Below are 22,417 nucleotides of genomic sequence, written 5' to 3'. Positions count from 1 at the left end.
CCTTTGAGGCAGCTGCTTTAAGTTTGCAGGCCTCAATTTGCGGCTCCTATGTGGCCAGGGCGTGCCTGACTATGGTGCAGCGGGCTTTCCCCTCGGATCTTTCCTTGAGGGCTGATTGGCCGGCCCTGGAATCGGGCTTAGCCTATTTGGCAGACTTGCTGTATGATGTCTTGAGGGCCTCAGCGAAAGGCATGGCTCAGACAATCTCTGCGCGGTGGTGGCTTTGGCTGAAACATTGGTCTGCTGACCACGCCTCTAAATCCCGCCTGGCTAGATTGCCTTTTAAAGGCAAGCTGCTCTTTGGGGTCGAGCTGGACAAAATCGTGACCGATCTCGGCACGTCTAAGGGCAAGAAGTTACCAGAGGTCAGGGCTCGGGCTAGTACTCGCCCTGGTACCTCCAGAGGACGGTTTCAGGAAGCCCGTCGGTACCGCCCGGGCAGGTCGGCTCCTCTGCCCCCTCTTCCTTCAAGAGGAACTTCTCCCCCAAGCAGCATTCCTTTCGCAGAGACCGCCGTCCCGGAGGTGCTCCCTCCGGTCCTCCCCCAGGGTCTCGTACCCAGTGACGGGGCCTTGGTCCACGCCCCAGTGCAGATTGGAGGACGGCTGTCCTCGTTTATGGGCGAGTGGACCACAATAACTTCAGACGCTTGGGCGCTGGAAGTCATCAGAGACGGCTACAAGCTAGAGTTCTGCCGACCCTTAAAAGACGGGTTTGTACTCTCTCCCTGCAAGTCTCCGGTCAAAGCTGTGGTAGGGCAGCAGACCTTGAACAATCTGATCCGCCTGGGGGCGGTCGTTCCGGTGCCAGAAAATCAGCTTGGCAAGGGATGTTACTCCTTTTTCTTTGTGATACCAAAGAAAGGAGGTTCTGTACGGCCTATCCTCGACCTCAAAGGGGTCAATTGGGCCTTGAAAGTTCGGCACTTTCGCATGGAGACCCTCCGCTCTGTTATAGCGGCAGTGAAGGCAGGAGAGTTCCTGGCATCCTTGGACATCAAGGAAGCGTACTTGCATATTCCCATCTGGCCTCCTCATCAACGCTTTCTGCGTTTTGCAGTACTGGGCCGACACTTCCAGTTCAGAGCCCTCCCGTTCGGGTTGGCTACTGCTCCACGGACCTTCTCCAAAGTAATGGTGGTCTTCGCGGCCTTCCTGAGGAAGGAAGGAGTTCAAGTCCATCCTTATCTGGACGACTGGTTGATCCAAGCCCCCTCTTATGCAGAGTGCGGCAAAGCTGTGAACCGGGTGGTTGCTCTTTTGAGCTCCCTGGGGTGGATCATCAACTGGGAGTAAAGCCAGCTGCGCCCGACTCAGTCCCTGGAGTATCTGGGAGTTCGATTCGACACCCAAGTGGGCAGAGTGTTCCTGCCAGACAATCGGATTGTCAAGTTTCAGGCTCAGGTGGACTAGTTCCTAGTAGCCTCTCCTATTCGGGCTTGGGACTACGTGCAGCTGTTGGGCTCTATGACGGCCACGATGGAAGTAGTGCCCTGGGCCAGGGCTCATATGAGACCACTACAACAATCTCTGCTGCTGCGCTGGACTCCGATGTCGGAGGATTATGCTGTGCGCCTTCCCTTGGACCCAGCAGTGCGCAAGGCGCTGAGCTGGTGGACGCAGACAGACAAGTTGTCTGCAGGAATGCCTCTGGTGACCCCGGAGTGGATTGTCGTCACGACAGACGCCTCTTTGATGGGCTGGGGAGCCCACTGCTTGGGAAGGACAGCGCAGGGGCTCTGGTCTCCTGCAGAGGCAAGTGGTCTATCAACTTCCTGGAACTCAGAGCCATTCGGTTGGTGTTGTTGGAGTTCATCCCGGTACTGGTGTTGAAGCCTGTACGGGTCCTGTCGGACAATGCCACGGCTGTGGCCTATGTCAACCGCCAGGGAGGTACCAAGAGCGCCCCTCTAGCCAAGGAGGCCATGAATCTATGCCAGTGGGCGGAAGCGAACCTGGAACAGCTGTCAGCGGCCCACATTGCCGGAGTCATGAATGTCAAGGCAGACTTTCTCAGTCGCCATACCTTGGAGCCCGGAGAGTGGCAGCTATCTGCTCAGGCGTTCTTGGGCATCACGAAGCGCTGGGGCCAGCCGAGCCTAGATCTGATGGCGTCATCGGCCAATTGCCAAGTGCCGCGCTTTTTCAGCAGAGGACGGGACCCTCTATCCCTGGGAGTAGATGCTCTTCTCCAACGGTGGCCGACACAAGAGCTTCTCTATGTGTTCCCGCCCTGGCCCATGTTGGGCAGGGTGCTAGACCGGGTGGCAAAGCATCCCGGCAGGGTAATCCTGGTGGGTCCGGATTGGCCCAGACGTCCCTGGTATGCGGACTTGATCAGGCTCTCAGTCGGCGATCCTCTGCGGCTGCCAGTGGAGCAGGGCCTGTTACATCAGGGTCCCGTGGTGATGGAGGATCCCTCCCCCTTTGGTCTTACGGCCTGGCTATTGAGCAGCAGCGTCTGAGAAAGAAGGGCTTCTCAGACAAGGTCATCGCCACTATGCTGAGAGCGAGGAAGCGCTCTACTTCTACTGCTTACGCCAGGGTTTGGCGTATCTTTGCAGCGTGGTGTGAAGCAGGCTCACTTTCTCCCTTCACTGCTCCAATTTCTTCAGTGTTGGCGTTCCTGCAAGAAGGTCTGGACAAAGGCCTGTCGCTCAGTTCCCTGAAAGTTCAGGTAGCGGCTCTGGCTTGCTTCAGGGGCCGCCTGAAGGGTGCTTCCCTGGCTTCGCAGCCAGATGTGGTGCGCTTTCTCAAGGGAGTTAATCACCTGCGCCCTCCTCTGCACTCAGTGGTGCCTGCGTGGAATCTCAACCTGGTGCTAAGAGCATTGCAGAAGCCGCCTTTTGAACCCTTGTCGAGGGCATCTCTGAAAGACCTGACGTTGAAAGCAGTCTTTTGGTGGCTATCACTTCAGCCAGAAGAGTTTCCGAGCTCCAGGCACTCTCAGGTCGAGAGCCTTTTCTGCAGTTCACTGAGGCAGGAGTGTCTATTCGCACAGTGCCTTCCTTTCTGCCCAAGATTGTTTTTCGCTTCCATGTGAATCAGCAGCTCTGTCTCCCTTCCTTTCGTAGGGAGGTCTACCCAGAGGAATACTCTGCTCTCAATTTCTGGATGTGAGACGAGTCATCTTCAGATGCTTGGAAGTGACCAATGATTTCCGGAAATCGGATCATCTGTTTGTCCTGTTTACAGGTCCTCGTAAGGGTCTGCAGGATTCTAAGCCTACAGTGGCAAGATGGGCGAGGAAGCCATTGCAGCGGCTTAGGTGGCCGCGGGGAAGGCCCATACCTTTGCCAGGCATTACCGCTTGACTGTGGCTGCTCGGGCGGAGGCCCGGTTTGGAGCTTCAGTGTTGCGGTCAGGGATTTCTATGTCCCGCCCTGGGTGAGTACTGCTTCGGTACATCCCACCAGTCTATGGATTGATCAGCTTGATGATATGGAAGGTAAAATTATGTATCATACCTGATAATTTTCTTTCCATTAATCATAGCTGATCAATCCATAGCCCCTCCCAGATATCTGTACTGTTTATATTCTCGTTGAATTTTAGGTTCAAGTTTAAGCCTTCAGTTACTTCAGGAGGACTTCGTGTTCAAGTTCTTCTTTCACTTGGATTCTTCAAGAGTTGAGACGAGTTTGTGTTACAGTGAGCTGCTGCATTCCTCTCCCCTCCGTTTTACGGGGCTGGATTGAGATTTAAATTCTGCCTGCACTCCCTCCCGCTTCGTGCGGCTGTAGGGCAGCTTTGTACCCCTCCCGCTTCGGCGGTGGTAGGGTCAGTCAGCTCCTCCCGCGGTTGCGGTTGCAGGATAAGCCAGATCCCCCCGCATCGGCGGGTGTGGTGTCCCTCCCCCGCTCCGCGGGGATGAGCTGGACGGATTCCCCTCCCCCACTTGTGTGGGGATGAGCTGGGTTAATTCCCCTCCCCCGTTTCGGCGGTGGTGAGCTGGGCAGAGTGTCCCTTTGTGGGTGTAATTCTCTAAGTGCTGAGTCCTGCGGATGGAGCTTTGATATCGACATACTGAGGAGTTTCCGGCAGCACATGACCACATATAGGGAGGCAAAAGTTTGCTCTCTATCTCCACCTGCTGGTAGATGGACACAACCCACCAGTCTATGGATTGATCAGCTATGATTAATGGAAAGAAAATTATCAGGTATGATACATAATTTTACCTTCGCTTTGAACAAGTCCTGCACAATTTGCTGTATTATCTGTTCACAGTTCTGATAATTAGGGGTTTCAGGGAGGCCCCGAAATCTGAGGTTGCTGCGGCGGCCCCGATTTTCCAGGTCCTCTACTTTATCCAGTAGTTGTTGTTGTTCGCTCTGCAGCCCTGTGAAATGTTGATCCAATGCTCCCAGGGCCTCCCCGTGTGCCTCCACCTGCGCCTCTGTATCTTCCAGGCACGCACCCAGTTCGCGGATCTCGCCCTGCAAGTTTGCTCCCAGCGTTGCCACTTCTGTTCGTAGGGCTTTAAGATCGGAGCTAATATTTTGTAGCCACTGGTGCAGACTGAGTTGCTCCCCCTCTGTTAATTCCGCGGGAATTTGCTGTTCCAACTGGATATCTTGTGTTTGAGCACTCCCCGCATCTGTTGTGCTTTTTGTTTTGCGCACGTCCGCCATCTTGGATTTGGGCTTCGACCCAGCGCCCACGAAGGCAAATCGAGAAAGATCCGTTGCCGTATAGTTTAAATGCATAGGCAGGCGCCGCGCTGTTTCCTGAGCCCAGTAAGGTTTATTTCTTGCTCTTGGACCGCGTTTTAAGTCGCGATTTTTGCTGTTTTTGCTGCGGGGCGGCCGGAGCTTGTCTCTCAGACGTTCATCTAGGTTGGTGACGTCACTTCCTCCCCTTCAGAGTAGTAAATTTAAAATAAATCGGAGAAAATATTTCTTCACTCAATATGTAATTAAACTCTGGAATTCATTTACAGAGAATATAGGAAAAGCAGTTAGCTTAGTGGGGTTTAAAAAGGTTTGGATGGCTTACTAAAGGAAAAGTCAATAGACCATTATTAAACTGACTTGGGGAATATCCACTGGTTATTTCTGGGATAAGCAGCATAAAATGTATTGTACTGTTTTGGGATCTGGCCAGGTACTTGTGACCTGGATTGGCCGCTGTTCGAAACAGGATACTGGGCTTGATGGACATTCAGTCTTTCCCAGTGTGGCAATACTTACATATTTATGTGTCAGCAAAATTGCAGTTCCTGGAACTCAGGCTCCCACCAGTCCAGTGACGTAGGACTGTGGCCTTCACTTCATGTCCAGGCGTCAAAATGGCTGGTTTAGCCTGACCTGGAGTACATGATGGTGCAAGAATGGTTTCTTAGGTGATTGCATTGGGCGAGCAGTTCATAAACAATCCTGTTTTTGCTGAGGCAAAACCTTGAAAAGAATCAGAGAATAGTTCATGCTATATTGCTTCTTGACTTGAAGCAACTGATGTTAAGGTTGTTCCCAGCTCTGTTAGTGTTTATTTATACAGGTGTCTTATCCCTAAAGGCTTAAAAACTGTTCCATTTCTTATTTGCAAAACTATTTCTTGAAGTGTTTTTCTACACACACTGCAAGCTTGTGAAAACATGAGATATTCCTTCAAAATGGCACTGAGTAGACAAAAAAGCTTTGAAGATTATAATCAGTGGCATACTGAGGGCGGGGCGGTGGGGGTGGTCCGCCCTGGATGCACACTGCGGGGGGGGGGGGGGGGGGCGCAGGGAACAGCCAGTCGGCTCCGACAGTTTCCTGTGATGTTCCTTCCTGTTCCGGGGCAGAGGGAGCAGGGAACTGGCGGAGCTGACACCTGCTCCAAGCACACCAAGAGGTAAGAGCAATGCACCGGGGATGGGGTGGTTGGAGGTGATGTGCCGGTGGGAGGACGACACTGCACCGATTATAATCTGTGATTATCAGGGAGTTTCTTCCACAGTGATGAAGCAACGACCCTTTATCAAGACTCTTATTTAAACTTGGCCACCGTTAGGTCAAGTCTGTCTCCATTCTAAATTACAGAAGGGGGAACAACTTGTGAATGGAGTTTGCACATACAGGACCGAAATGATTGCACACAATCTGTTTAACGCAAATAATTAAAGAAGAGCTGTTGACAAAGGACTAGAACGTAAGGGCCAGATACTGAGCAGAGGCAAAAGTAGCTCCTACCCCCGATACATCCTGCACACTGGGTCATATCTGGATTTTCAGCAGCACTTATCCAGAGACTGCCCCTGAACATCTGGACAGATCATCTCAGCACTATCCAGGAGTTGACAGGGCAGTTTGGGTGGAGCCAGAAGCTACCAGGTTAGCAGCAATACTCAGTCTATTAACTAGATAACAATCAATATAAGGTTAAGACAGCAAAAGCACTCTCCTCACTTTATCTGGATATTTTTCTGAATATCGCTGGTACTCGGATAAGTACCAGTGGCCACATTGTAGCTGGATATTCAGTGCCGGTACCTGGGTACAGCCCAGTGCTAAATATCCAGTTACAGAAAGGCTGTGGCAGATGGCATTTAAAAAACGCTTAACACCGAGGGCTGAATTTTACTATATTTTAGAGCCAGAATGCCCAGCCTCACTCCAGCTGCTTTCTGTATCTGTTCCAGTTGGTAACCGTCATTCTGTGCACCAACAGAGCCTGCCCATAGATCTTATTTCTCCTGTAGTTCTCTCCCAACCACCCTTCCCCCCCCCCCATAACAATCATATAAACAGCCCACAACGTCTCTCCCACTAAGCTAGTGGAAGAGAAGAAAGATCACCTCAATGCAGGGGTCCCTCCCCCACAAAACCATCGTACAAGAATTCAGATTATGTCGCGTATCTTAAAACCTTGTCAATGCATATTTTTAGAGTCCGATAACCCACATGGTCTTTCAATAAGTCACTTCAGAGGTAGAGAGTTTACCGCTTCTGGCCACTCTCCATTTACACAAAGTTTGAAGAGCTGGATATATTAGCATAAAGCGCAGGCCTTTTTCATGGCACATGGTGCATATAGAAACATAGATAAAGGCCAAATGGCCCATCCTCTGTAACCCCTAACTCTTCCTTTTCCTAAGCGATCCCACATGCTTATCCCATGCCTTTTGAAATTCGGACACTGAAGGCCATTCTATGCCTCCACCACCCTTTCTGTGAAATAATGCTTTCTTAGATTCCTCCTAAGCCTATTCCTACTTAACTTCATCGTATGCCCCCTCGTTCCAGAGCTCTCCTTCAGTCGAAAAAGGCTCACTTCCTGTACAGAAATGCCCTTAAGATATTTAAATGTCTTTATCCTGTCTCCTCTCTCCCAGCGTATACATGTTGAGGTTCATAAGCCTGTCCCTATAATGTTTGCATTCAAGACCGCTTACTAATTTTGTAGCCGCCCTCTGGACCGACTCCATCCTGTTTATATCTTTCTGTAGGTGCGGTCTCCAGAACTGCACTTAGTACTCCAAATGAGGCTTCATTAGAGACTTATACAAGGGCACTATCTCCTCCTTTTTCCTGCTGGTCATCCCTCTCTTTATGCACCCAAGCATCCTTCTGGTTTTGATCGTCGCTTTTTCTACCTGTTTGGAAGCTTTAAGGTCACCAGACACAATCACCCCCAAGTCCCACTCTTCCTTCGTACACTGAAGCAATTCACCCTGTCACGGTCTCAGGCTCTCGGACACTGGATCAACGTGAGCCCTTGGGCTGCTGTCAAGGAATGGCAGCAGCAGACAAAATCCCCCAACCAGGACTGGACAAACAAGCAAGGACGGAGCTGGAATCTGAACCGGACTTGGCTGGAATAGCAGGACTGGAGTAACCGGACTTCACCTGCCCTGACCACCGTTCCCCAGAGGTTGAGCCCCTAGGTGCGGGAGGCCTGCAGGACTTACAGGACGGAGCTGACAGACAAGAAATACTGGACCGGCGTGACTGGAACAACAGGATTCTCGAGGTGGACACTGAATACTAAACAAGCTTGAATAAAACAGGATACAGGACTCAGGATTCTCACACAGGGTATAGGATACTGAAACAAGCTTGACTGAACAGGGACTGAAGGTCAGAGGGGAAAAGAACAAACAGGGCAGGCTAGGCAGGATACAGAGCTAAGCCACACCGACAAACAATAAAGCAATGGCTGAAGGCTGACAGGCAGCCACAGAGAAGAAGGATATATAGACAAGCAAAAGAGCAATGGTTGAAGGCTGACAGGCAGCCACAACGAAGGATACACAGACAAAACAAGAACAAGGCAAGGCATACAGGCAGGAAACAAAGCAAGGCAGAAGTGCTCCTAACAGCACACCAAGGCAGAAGTGTTCCTATCAGCACCAAAAGGGTAAAGCAGGGAAGCTCAACCAAAGCAAGGCAGAAGTGCTCCTAACAGCACACCAACTAACCTCGACCTTTGGCGTTGTAAAGGCCCAGCTGAAAGGGCCAGGTGCATAATAAAGGCAATTACAAGTGAGGTCACAGGTAAGGGTGCTGCTTAGTTCCAAACAAACCAAGCAAGTTTGGCAAGCAGGAAGATCTGAACCGGACTGGAATGACTTCTGAAACATGCTTGGGAAACAGCAAGAAAACAGTCTATAGCAGCCACAGGGTCCGGCCACCAGGGGGCAAAGTGAGCACAGACATGGAAAATAGTCACAATCGTGACAGTACCCCCTCCTCAAGCCCCCCCCCCCCCGGTCTCCCCGGAAGATTCAGGTTTCCACGGATAACTGTGGTGAAATCTACTGATAGGTTTCACAACATGAACATGGATTACTGGACGGGGACCCAGACTGGAATCAGGAGCTTGACTGTAACTAGAACTCAGGCCGTCATCAGCATCTTGACAGGAACTTGAACTGGAATCAGGAGCCGAACCGGGACTGGGACCCAGACTGGAATCAGAAGCCAAACTGGGACTGGGACCCGGACTGGAATCAGGAGCCGAACTGGGGCTGGGACCCGGACTGGAATCAGGAGCTTGACTATAATAAACTCAGGCTGTCATCAGCATCTTGACAGGAACTTGAACTGAAATCAGGAGCCGAACCGGGACTGGGACCCAGACTGGAATCAGGAGCTGAACCGGGACTGGGACCCGAACTAGAATCAGGAGCTTGACTAACTGGAACTCAGGCTGTCATCAGCATCTTGACAGGAACTTGAACTGAAATCAGGAGCCGAACCGGGACCCGGACTGGAATCAAGAGCCGAACCGGGACTGGAACCCAGACTGGAATCAGAGTCTTGACAAGGACTCGGACTGGACTCAGAGTCTTGGCTGGAAGTGCCACTCGGACTGGACTCAGAAGCAACTTGGCAGGAAGCGCCCCCCAGGCTGGACTCGGAAGCAACTCGACAGGAAGCGCCCCCCAGGCTGGACTCGGAAGCAACTCGGCAGGAAGCGCCCCCCAGGCTGGACTCGGAAGCAACTCGACAGGAAGCGCCCCTGAGGCTGGACTCGGAAGCAACTCGACAGGAAGCGTCCCCGAGGCTGGACTCCAGCTGAGCCCAGAGCGTGGGATTTCTAAGACGCCTTCTTTCAGCGACCGCTTCAGGAGTATCCCACAAAGCTGGATCCAAGACAAGTCTGCGGCAGTATTCTAAGAGTGTGGTAGAAGGGACAATGGCAGAAACTGGGTTTACAGAAATCAGAAGCTGTCGGACACGCTTTCTCTCTGCTGCCGCTTCAGGAGTTTTCTTCAAACCTGGATCAGATAAAGGTTTTCCACGATACTTATGTAGCATCATGAAAGGATCAAGAACAATAACTAAGCTGGAACCAAACTTCGAACTGGAACAAGGAGCTAAACCCGGGCGGTGTCCCGGATTGCCAACAGGGAAAAAAGTCATAGGCTGGAACCCCAGCTGGTAGGTGATCTTGCCGAGCTCATGGCCTTTGCAATCTGTCATGGTCTCAGGCTCACGGACACTGGAACAACGTGAGCACTTGGGCTGCTGTCAAGGAATGGCAGCAGCAGACAAAATCCCCCAACCAGGACTGGACAAACAAGCAAGGATGGAGCTGGAATCTGAACCGGACTTGGCTGGAATAGCAGGACTGGAGTAACCGGAGGACTTCACCAGCCCTGACCACCATTCCCCAGAGGTTGAGCCCCTAGGTGCGGGAGGCCTGCAGGACTTACAGGACTGAGCTGATAGACAAGAAATACTGGACCGGAGTGACTGGAACAACAGGATCCTCGATGCAGACACTGAATACTAAACAAGCTTGACTAAAACAGGATTCAGGATACAAGACTCAGGATTCTCACACAGGGTATAGGATACTGAAACAAGCTTGACTGAACAGGGACTGAAGGTCAGAGGAGAAAAGAACAAACAGGGCAGGCTAGGCAGAATACAAAGTTAGGCCACACCGACAAACAATAAAGCAATGGCTGAAGGCTGACAGGCAGCCATAACAAAGGATACACAGACAAAACAAGAACAAGGCAAGGCATACAGGCAGGAAACAAAGCAAGGCAGAAGTGCTTCTATCAGCACCAAAAGGGAAAAGCAGGGAAGCTAAAAGGATAAAGCAGGGAAGCTCAACCAAAGCAAGGCAGAAGTGCTCCTAACAGCACACCAACTAACCTCGACCTCTGGCGTTGCAAAGGCCCAGCTGAAAGGGCCAGGTACATAATAAAGGCAATTACAAGTGAGGTCACAGGTAAGGATGCTGCTTAGTTCCAAACAAACCAAGCAAGTTTGGCAAGCAGAAAGATCCGAACCGGACTGGAATGACTTCTGAAACATGCTTGGGAAACAGCAAGAAAACAGTTAATAGCAGCCACAGGGTTCGGCCACCAGGCGGCAAAGTGAGCACAGACAAGAAATATAGTCACAATCGTGACACACCCCCTATACTGTACCATTCCCTCGGATTCTTGCGACCCAAATGCATGACCCTGCATTACATCTCCTTCCTATTGGTGTATCACATGATCTCCTCCTTGAACAATTTTATAAGGATGGTAACTCATTGTGTTTTGTTTTACAGAGATAATAGCCATTGAGTGAAAAGGCTTCCCGTTGGGTGATATGAAGGAAGATAAGTGTGCTGTTTATGAGACAGGGATACAGAGAAGTAAAACTAACCGATGATAGAAAGATTGTCTGTAGGGTGCTGTATAAAGTATTGTGTACGACAAATTTCTTTTTTTTAAATACCTAGTTTTTTGACTTAGTATCTTGATGTCTGCCATTTTGGTTTGGGTATAATAGTATCCATTTTTGGTGGACTGGCTTTCATCTTGAAGCATTGTACAAAACCTGCAATTCACCATTTGGAAATGCCTTGAGGACAAGCAACTTCTTGATACCTGGAAGGGGTGACGCGTTTTCCCAAAACAAATCATCACGTTGGATATCCTGGTCACTGATAATCATTACAGTTATGCTAGTCATGAGAGAAGCAGCTGCTACGCATAAGGGATAGTCTAAGATCTTCCTGATCTGTTCACATACCAAAAACAAGGAGAAGAACACAGTTGCAGCATTTGTGCAACATCTGTGTGAAAGGAACTCAAACCAAACTCACCTGAAATGAGGAATGTGTCCGAGGTTCTGTGGCTGAAGGGCCATCCTCAGAATTCAAAAATAGGTTCACGGCCCATCTCCTTCATATCCTGATTAAACAGTACAATAAAACATTTTCCTTGAAGTACAGTGCAATATCTCATGGCAAGGGTGTCGTGGATGGCATTGGAGGCTGTGCAGAGTCATTAGTGAGGTCTGCAGTTATGAGCAGAGGTGAAACTGCTCCAAAGGTACAGAGCGTCACTCTGCCAGGGCTCCACAGCACACTTTGAACTTCGGCCTGATAGTCACATGCGAATGTCATCATTGGCTCTATCTGATGAAAATTCCTTGCCCTGGATCGGTTTTACTGTAGCAGCAAATTCCTCCTGAAGCTTTCTAACAGGTTCACCTAAGCAACCCAGCTGGTCGTCTGGAACTTGTATCTTCTGACCACTGCGACAGCTTGAACACAGTTCTTGCCAACATACTGAATTGTTACTGTTGTCACAAAGGTACTTGCTCCAGAGTGACACTGAATCATATGTGATCTTCAAGGCTGTCAGTTTTAAAAAAAGGTTTTCACATGCAAAACTGGCCCTTTTAACAGCTTGTGGAGGAGTAGCCTAGTGGTTAGTGCAGTGGACTTTGATACTGGGGAACCGGGTTCAATTCCCACTGCAGCTCCTTGTGACTCTGGGCAAGTCACTTAACCCTCCGTTGCCCCTGGTACAATATAAGTACCTGAATATATGTAAACTGCTTTGAATGTAGTTGCAAAAACCTCAGAAAGGTGGTATATCAAGTCCCATTTCCCTTTTCCAAAGGACTAGGCACTCATGTATGAACCAGGAGGTCCTTGCTGAGCTGTTTCACCAACCTCTGATGATTTCATGTCTGTTTATTCTGTATTCTCCTTTCAGCCTTGTATCACTTACATGTGCTAATTTGTTCTTTATTTTTGCATCCTGATTCTGTTGGCTTCTTTAACTTTTGCACTGTGCCTTGCTTGAATCTCAGTGCTGGGTTTTTTCCCTGACTGGATTTGCAGGCCCCGAGAAAATAAAAACAGACCAGATAAGTCTCACATACTTCATATTTAGGGAGAGGGAGAGAGAGAGAGAGAGAGACAGAGACAGAGAGATACCTGCTTTTGCTTACTGGGGTGGTATTCTGGGGTACTCTGACTCCAGGATTATATTGCCAGAGGCCCCTCCCCCACCCAAATCTGAGTTCTCAGGCCTACCTCCTGCTCACAATACCCTGTACTGAGGGCCATAGGGAGGCAGGGGGTTACATAAGTTTCAAATTCAATCACTAAAAACATAGGCTACATTGCAAACCACTTGATAAAGGTACAATGGCAGACAGAGAAAACAGCAAAGTGGAGCTGTCGGTGGGACTCTATTGAAGAAAATGATTTCATTAATATTCCTCAAATGTTTGTGAGGTTATTTAGATGTTTAATAAATATGATAGTCAATATCGATTGGAAGGGGAGGGAGTTTGATGCAGAGAAGGTTGGACAATGAAATGTTGCCACGTTCATTACCACACTGAACAGAAAATTATTAGATGATTAAACTATCAGTGACTCAAGTTAATATTCACTCCGTGTAATTTAATAATACATTGAAGATCCCACTCACATAGGGCTGCTTGTCTTCTCGACTTTGGACTTAATATTCTGAATGACATAATTCATAGAACAGGGTAGTCTTAGAAGAGGACGGATGGGGGAATGGGGGTCTGATCTACTTTTCTGTGTATTTGCAAAATGTGCATTTCATCTGTTGTTATATAGCAATAAAGAGGTTTCACCACAAATAAAATAGATCTCTGCCCCCATTCAAGGGCCTGAGTAACTCATTCCTGCTCAGATAAAGACAAGCCACACTTCATCTCAGACTTTTACCCCACTCACCTGAGCATTTGCTTTTCCCAGTTTCGCTTTCTTCTGGTCCCGGTTCATCCCTGATATACGGCTCTTCCCCTTGTTCAATGTGGGACATAATGTCAGGAATGACGGTTGTAGAGCCTGTTCCTGGGGTTAAGAAAACTGCATTAGGTTTCCCAAAACCAGCAAGAGGGGCATTTTTGATAAGACGTCTAAAACCAACAAAGTCCAAAATTCAAGTGATAAACATAGCGAAAAATATCTATTTGCTAGACTATCCTGCTTATAATCGAACGAGAAAAACGCCCAAGTTCCGACCTAAATCGGGAGATGGGCGTTTATCTCACAAAAACGAATAACGCGGTATAATCAAAAGCCGAATTTGGACGCTTTCAACTGCACTCCGTCGCGGATGCGGACAAAGTTGACGGGGGCATGTCGAAGGCGTGTCGAAGGCGGAACTGGGGCGTGGTTATCGGGCGAACAGAGATGGGCGCCCTTTCGCCGATAATGGAAGAAAAATATGCGATTTCAGCGAGAATTTAGGGCACTTTTCCTGGACCCTGTTTTTCCACGAATAAGGCCCCAAAAAGTGCCCTAAATGACCAGATGACCACTGGAGGGAATCGGGGATGACCTCCCCTGACTTCCCCAGTGGTCACAAACCCCCTCCCAGCACAAAATATGACGTTTCACAACTTTTTATTTTCACCCTCAAATGTCATACCCACCTCCCTGGCAGCAGTATGCAGGTTACTGGAGCACTTATTAGGGGGTGCAGTGGACTTCAGGCAGGTGGACCCAGGCCCATCCCCCCCCTACCTGTTACAATTGTGCTGCTTAATGCGTTAGTCGTCCAACCCCCCCAAACCCACTGTACCCACATGTAGGTGCCCCCCTTCACCCCTTAGGGCTATAGTAATGGTGTAGACTTGTGGGCAGTGGGTTTTGAGGGGGATTTGGGAGGCTCAACACACAAGGGAAGGGTGCTATGCACCTGGGAGCTCTTTTACCTTTTTTTTTGTTTTGTAAAAGTGCCCCCTAGGGTGCCCGGTTGGTGTTCTGGCATGTGAGGGGGACTAGTGCACTACGAATCATGGCCCCTCCCACGAACAAATGCCTTGGATGTATTCGTTTTTGAGCTGGGCGCTTTCATTTTCCATTATCACTGAATAACAAAAACGCCCAGCTCACAAATTAGCGAATAACATATGGGCGTCTATTTTTTTCAAAAATACGGTTGGGTCCGCCCCTTCACGGACCCGTTCTCGGAGATAAACGCCCATGGAGATAGGCGTTTTCGTTCAATTATGCCCCTCTATGTGGTACTCAGTGTGTCTATCTTTTTGGACTTAAAAAAAAAAAGTCTTAATGAAAAACGCACAAAATCAATTCATTGGGACGTATTGGGTGGGGGGGGGGGGGGGGGGGAGGGCAGGATTCTTATTAGACTGGCCACACAGACATCCCATCAGAGCAGTGGGGCATCCTAGGGGGCACTGCAGTGCACTTCACATAAAAGGTTCCAGGTACACATTTCACCGTTACCCCTCCAAAACCCACGTGTGTACACCACTACGACAGCCCTTGTGGATGCAGATATCACCTGTATGTGGGTACAGTAGGTTTTTGGTGGGCTTACACTTTCCACCATGTGTACCAATGGGATATGGGCCTGGATTCCCTTCTCTACAGTGCACTGTACCGACCTCTAGGTGACTGCAGGGACCTGCTTGCTGCTGTAATGGGACTGGCCATAGCGTATGAAGCTGTCTCTTTCACTTCTTTGTGGGGTGGGAGGGGGGGTGTCACACTTTAATCCCTCCAGTGGTCATTTAGGGAACCTTTTTGTGACTCAGTCGTGATTAAAACAGATATTGACCAAAAAGTCTAACTTTTAGACCTTGATGTTTTTGCGTTGTTCAATTATGACAGAAAAATGTCCAAGGGTTGCACCCAAACCATAGACGTAGTTTAGGGGAGGGGGGCATTTCCACCTGAGTGAAAAGCCTTGGGATTGTGACTCTATTTTTCCTGCCTGGCATTGCCCCAACTGAGTGCTGCAGCTGCAGGCAGAATCTCTCTCTCTCTTCTTCCAGCCCTGCAGCATCCCCCACCCCCCATGTCTTCCAATCCCCCCCCCCACCCTGAGCCGCCGGCAGCCTCAGCAACAAATCAGTATGCACACTGCTTTAATGCTTTAGGCCTGCCCCAGAAGTCTTTCTCTCCTTCAGTTTCCTGTTCCTGCTTAGGCAGGAAGCTGTAGGAGAGAGAAGGGCTTCAGGAGCAGGTCTAAAGCAGTGTGCGTACTGCTTTCTCGTTGAGGCTACCGGTGGCTCGGGGGACTGGAAGACTCGGTGAGGGGGCCACGGGGCTGGAAGGAGAGAAAGAGAGATTGGAAGACTCCAGTGCTGCGGCAGTAGCAGCAGCAGTGGTGGTGGTGGGGGGGGGGCGATTATGGGCCCTGCAGGGCTGGTAGGGGAGCGAGAGAGAGAGATGCATACCTGCAGGTTTTTTTTTGGGGGGGGGGGGGGGAGGGTGGAAAAGGGTAAAAAAAGAATGAGACCATAGGGGGGGGGCTAAGGGAGAGAGATGCCATTTTGTAAGGAGAAGGCGACACTGGACCCCACGGGGCTATAAGGGGGGAGGGAGAGACAGATGCATACCCGCAAATTTGGAAGGGGTAGGGAAGGGTAAAAAAGACAAGTCTAATGGGAGAGGGGTAAGGGAGAGAGATGCCAGACTGCACGGAAGGGGAAGTGAGAGTTCTGATGGGGGAGAGAAGCGACAGTGAGAGAGAGACATATGCTGGAATGGGGGGCAAAGAACAAAGGGACATGTGTGTGGGGGGGGGGGGATACTGGGAAAGACACTGGATCCATAGAGAGAGAGAGAGAAAAATGCAGTACCATGGAGAGGGGGGCAGGGGTGAGGAGAGGGAGAGATGCAGGCCCTGGGGGTGGGGGTGCAGGAGAAAGGGGAAAGAAGAGGGAGGAGCTTGACAGAAGGTGGAACATGAACACAGGGGGAAAGATGGGGACACAGATACTGACTGAAGGGAATAGGGACAGGGGGCAGAGGGGAAGTGCTGGACAGAACAGAGAGGGACATGATGGGGGACATGAAGAGAGGAGAATGGATAAGAGATACTGAAGGCAGAAGGTGGCTGGAACAAGGGGTGTGGGGGGGAGGAGTAGATGGGACTAGGGGTGTGCTGGGGAGGGAGAGGGAAGGAGATGGATGGGACTATGGGGTGTAGGTGTGGGGGGAGGGAGCAAATGTGAAATGAAGAATAAGGACTAGAGGGTGAGAAAAAGAGAGATAAACACGGAGTAGAGAAAAATGGGGGGGGGGGGGGGGGGGGGGGGGGGGGGGGGGGGGGGGGGGGGGGGGGGGGGGGGGGGGGGGGGGTGGGGGGGGGGGGGGGGGGGGGGGGGGGGGGGGGGGGGGGGGGGGGGGGGGGGGGGGGGGGGGGAAACAAAAAACAAAAGATCAGTACCAGACAGATGTAGAAAAGGTAAGGAAGACAAGAGAAGAACTGGAAAAGCCAACCTGGAAAAGTGGAAGAGACTGGGACCAGCCAAATCAGAAAATTAAAGTGCTCAGACAACAAAGGTAGAAAAGAAAAAAATTATGTTTAATACTTTTTAAGGAGTGAGATGTGCCTGCTTTATGAAATGTACATTTCTGTTTCTCTTTTAACAGTATTGCCCCTGCTTGTAGTCTGGCTTTCTTGGGTGGAGCCTCCATTTCAGTATTTGTCTGCATGTTTTTTTTTTGTGGTCCCCTATTTTGTATTGGGTGAGGGTCTGTCCATGGTCTGCATGTGCAACTGAGGTGAAGGATTCTGCTGCCATGTACTGTCTGTTCTTCCAGTTTCCCCGTAGCAGGTATATTGGTGCTCTAGGGCCCAGTGTAATATTTATTGCACTATGTGGGTTAGGGCTGTTATGGTGTGTTAAGTTTTCTGTATAGGTTTTAAGTGTCTTTTTGCAGGGTTTTGTGATTTCATAAAGCAGCTCTGGGGCAAGGGCCCTGGCCACTCAAAATGAATTAACACCAGTGGTCTAAACATCTTGTATAGTTATCACGCAAACAAAAACCCATCTACTTTAGTGTCTGGCAGTGGAAGGAGCGTGTGCTGTTCCTGAGTCAATAATCACAATCTAAATATTTTTGTCTGGTGAATAAAGCACTTAACCAGCTCTGCTTTATCCGACTGCTTTATACCAGATATTCAATCCCAGTGCCTGGACATTGCCTGGCATTGAATATCTGGGAATACAGCCGGTAGAAATGCTCTAGTTTACTCTGCACCCATTGTTGCATGAGGAAGGCTCCTGTGGATGCAGAATACATAAGAACGTAAGAGTAGGCATACTGGGTCAGACCAATGGTCCATCTATTTTCCAAACAGCGGTCAAGCCAGGTCACAAGTACTTGGCAGAAACCCAATCGTGGCAACACTCCATACTAGAAATCCCAGGGCAAGAAGTTACTTCCCATGTCTGCCTCAATAGCAGACTATGGACTTTTCCTCCAGGAATTTCTCCAAACCTTTTTTAAACCCAGATACTCTAACCACTGTTACCACATCCTCCGGCAAAGAGTTCCAGAGCTTAACTATTCGTTGAGTGAACAAATATTTCCAACTGCTTGTATTTAACACTGTGACAATGCACAGTGGCATACCAAGGGGGGGCGGTGGGGGTGGTCCGCCCCAGGTGCATGCCATTGGGGGGGTGCCGCGCGCCCGTCGGCTCCGCCCATTCCGCACTCCCTCTGCCCCGGAACAGGTTACTTCCTGTTCCGGGGCAGAGGGAGCACGGAACGAGCGAAGTCGACAGGCACACGGCACCCCCCCCCCCCCCAGCAGGTAAAAATGCACCCGGGGGGGGGGGGGGGGGTCCTTTCGCGGGGGGGGGGGGGGGGGGCGCATCAGCATCAGCAATCCGCCCCGGGTGTCAGCCACCCTAGGAACACCACTGACAATGCAGAGTCAGGGGTCAGTATTTTTTTTTTTAATAGTAGAGTTCCAGGCAACATAATTTAACTCAGATCATTTTTGTTGACTATAACCAATGTTGGCAGGGTTTTGTTTTGTTTTTTTGTATTGCTTAGGAATATATAAATTGCATTTCCTTCCTGATCAGAGTTTTCAGGGGGCCCTCTCTTTTGGGTCCCTGGGGGAATACCCAAGAGGAAAAAAGTTATGCTGCCTCTGGGGAAGATGGGCTAGAAAGAAAATACTGTCTCTGGGGGGTGGGGAGGAGGAAAACGTGCTGCCTGTGGATGGCCCAAGGAAAACCGTTTGGGGGGGGGCTATGTTTTTCTATCCATGTGCATGGTATGGGGAAGTACTGGTAAGGAGGAAGGAAGGGAGAAAGATCTGGGCACTGGGATTTCGAGAAGGAGAAAATGGGTGGTTGGTAGTGTCAGGCCTATTTAAGAGGAAAAAGAAAGTGCACTTTCCCCTTGTTAATTGACCTGTTTCAGTGGGGTTTGCAGTGAAATTACATATCAGAGAAGGGAATTTAAACATCCAAGTCAACACGTGAAGAATTCCCACAATATTTTATAGGAAGTTCTGCCAAACATACAGTCTCTCGTAAAAAGAGGTGCTGGACCAAACATTTAAGTCCCTCCATGTTTAGAGAGAACAGTGATTTTAGAAAGCTCCACATGGTGAAAACAAACAGAGATATCCCCCCCCCCCCCCCCACACACACACAGAAGCAGCTTTCTAAAATTGCTGTTCCCTCTAAAAAGCGCCCCTGAGAAATACATCCTCCCCCACCGTGTACAGCTCCTGACCTGAAGCAATGTAACCCATGTAAACCGTTCTGTTTTGTGCACACAATTTGTAACGGTATAGTAAATGAATAAACGATAAACAGCATCAAATCCCCCCCCCCCCCCCCCCCCGTGCACAGCACCCCCACAGCCCCACTGGTTCACAACCCCTCTAACAGATCTCCCACAATACAAGAACCCATATGTTATCAACCCCCCCTCCCCGCAGGTAGAACTCCCAAAAATGTCTACCCCCATCAAACACCCTGGACTTCCCTAGGGTCTAGTGTGGCAGATGTGATGCCCACTCGCTCCCACCTTGATGATTTTTTTTTTTTTTTTTTTTTTTTTTATGTAATCTTTTTATTAATGAATAAGTGCATATCACAAATGACAACCAAATTCTGTAACTTCAATACACCTTAGCCAACAGTATACACCATTTGGTATATTAACATCAATTTTTCATTTTCCTTAACATACAAAATAAATGCTCTTCAATAGAATGTGATGGTCATTACCTAAACATAACATAACTATTCCCAGCCTCCAATTACATCAGATATTTTGATCCCCTAAACTCCCCTTATCCCCCCTCCCCCCCACCCATCATCGGTACAGAACATATCCTCATTAAATTCCTTTCCATTGTTCATACACATGCCATATTTTTTGGAATTGTTGTATTTGCCCTTTACGGATAGCTGTCAACTTTGACATTTGATAGAGATGGTGCAGTCTACCTTTTATTATCTGCATTTTGGGGACTTCTTTCTGTCTCCAGGCTTGAGCTAACGCTATTTTAGCTGCTCCCAGGAGATGGATAACCAATTTATGGCAATGTATAGGGCTCTTCCCCGGACGTGCATTCAGTAAGCAATACTGGGCTTGAGCTGGGTATTTTATCTTTAACATGTCAAATATCATATCTAGAATCTCGGTCCAAAACCCCTGAACCCGGGGACAATCCCACCAGATGTGCCAAAATGTCCCTCGTCCCCCACATTCTCTCCAACAGTCTGTTGTAATCTGTGGATAAATTTTATGTAGTCGCATCGGCGTATAATACCATCTATACAAGATTTTATATCCGTTTTCTGCCAATGACTGGGCCCCGGTCAGTTTCAACAGATGTCTATATCCAACCGCCCACCACTCCTCCGAGTACTGTGTCCGGAGATCCTCCTCCCATCTCCTCGTATAAAAGCCTTGGGGCGACGAGAGGAGGAGTAATGCTCTATACAGTCGTGTTATGCTACCTTTCCCATCTCCCCCTCTCATCGCTTGCTCCAACCCTGTCTCAGTCAGTTCTAGTTCATCCCTGGCTCGTTTCAAAATGTAACTCCTTAAGCAGACATAAAATACCAGATCTCTTTCCTCTAGATCAAACTCTTCCTGTAAATCTTCAAAGGATTTTATTTCTCCATTACTCCATAGCTGTCCTAGTCTATCAAGCCCTTTCTTGGCCCATATTGAGTACGTTCTCTCTTCTTCTCCAAGGGGGAAGCCCGGTGCACCTCGTATAGCCGTCTGTAGAAAGTACTTTCTATCTGGAAACACCTTTCTCCTAACTTGAAGCCATGTATTTAGTAAGTGTTTGAGACCCATCGGGACTTTCCCTGCTGCTGCTAAGATCTCCCTTCCCGGGCCCCATAGTATGTCCCTCAGGTATCGGGTCCCCAACCACGCTCTTTCCCAATGTAGCCACTTCTTGCTGTTCCTTGAATCCCACCCCGCTAGAATCCTAAGTTGTGCTGCCTGGTAATACAGATAAAAATTAGGGACTCCCATTCCACCCTTTGCTGGAGTTTGAAACATCATACTCCTTCGTACCCTTGGTGGTCTCTTTCTCCAAATATATGCAAACATTTTCTTATTTAATTGTTGAAAGAAGGTTCGGGGAATCGGCAATGGGAGTGCCAGAAACAAGTACAGCAATTTAGGTAGAAGCATCATCTTTACGGCCTGAATTCTACCTAGCCATGTTATTGTTAGGCCTTCCCATCTGTCCAGCTCCTCGAACAACTCCCTCAGTTTCTTTGGGAAATTTTCCTGGACTATGTTCTCAATCCTAGATGTGACCATTATGCCTAGATATCTGATTGTTTTGGTTGCCCATTGAATTGGATATAATGCTTTCAACCTCTGGGCCTCATCCTGAGGCATGGTAAGATTAAGTATCTCTGATTTATTTACATTTATTTTAAATCCCGACATCTTCCCATATTGTTGCAACTCCTCCATCACCTGCCCAAGCGATTGTGCAGGATGAGCCAATGTCATCAGCACATCATCAGCGAAGAGCATAATCTTATGCTCTCGCTTCCCTCTAATTACTCCCCGTATATTCCCATGCTCCCTGATCTTCTTAGCTAAGGGTTCAATTGAGAGTGCAAAAAAGCAGAGGAGAAACTGCACAACCCTGTCTCGTCCCTCTTCCCAGGTTCAGCAATTTCGTGTGGGAGCCATTTATTTTTAGCATTGCCATAGGGCTTGTGTATAATAATTGTAACCACTTTAGAAACCTCCCTCCCATTCCTATCTGTTCTAAGACTGTAAATAAAAAGGACCATTCCACTCGGTCAAAGGCCTTTTCCGCGTCAACCGAGAACAAAATTACTGATTCTGTCTCATCAGACGCCTGCTGGATGATATGCAAGAGGCTTCTGATATTATCAAACGTCTGTCTGCCCTCAATAAATCCCGCCTGATCATCATGTATAATATGTGGTAACATTTTTTGCAACCTATTTGCAAGGATTTTAGTGAAGATTTTATAATCAATATTTAATAGCGATATGGGCCTATACGAGCCACAGCTCATGGGGTCTTTTCCCGGTTTCTGTATTAAGACTACTTCAGCCAGTCTCCAGGAATATGGTAACTCCCCTGCCTCATCAAAAGATGTTATTACCTTCAGCAACAAGGGGCCCAACCATTTGGCAAACATTTTATAGAAACGTGCGGGAAAGCCATCCGGCCCTGGGGCTTTATTCGTAGGCATTTTCCTGATCACTGTCTCAATTTCTTCTAATGTCATGGGGATTGACAAGGTTTCAGTCGCTTCTTCAGATAGTCTTGGGAGCCTGACCTCCTGTAGATATTTCTCTATATCTCCCTGGGCTGTTTCCTGCTCTGATTTATATATTTGGTCATAATAGTCCCAGAATATTGTTTGTATCTCCTCTGCTTGAGTTAACAGTTTACCA

The 22,417-nt window shown here is 49.0% G+C and overlaps 1 protein-coding gene across 1 annotated transcript in view; it reads right to left on the bottom strand.

Moving 5' to 3' along the window:
- Positions 1 to 22,417, bottom strand: part of LOC115463507 (gastrula zinc finger protein XlCGF26.1-like) — a 169,343-nt gene that overhangs the window by 11,900 nt on the left and 135,026 nt on the right. Inside the window, exon 3 of the mRNA XM_030194087.1 lies at positions 13,443 to 13,562. Coding sequence (XP_030049947.1) covers positions 13,443 to 13,562 — 120 coding nt within the window. The remainder of the gene's footprint in view (positions 1 to 13,442; positions 13,563 to 22,417) is intronic.

Source organism: Microcaecilia unicolor, chromosome 1 (genome assembly GCF_901765095.1).
Source record: "Microcaecilia unicolor chromosome 1, aMicUni1.1, whole genome shotgun sequence".
NCBI classification, from domain to species: Eukaryota; Metazoa; Chordata; class Amphibia; order Gymnophiona; family Siphonopidae; genus Microcaecilia; species Microcaecilia unicolor.
The sequence above is the reverse complement of the archived record's forward strand: the minus strand, read 5'-3'. Positions and strand labels throughout refer to the sequence as shown.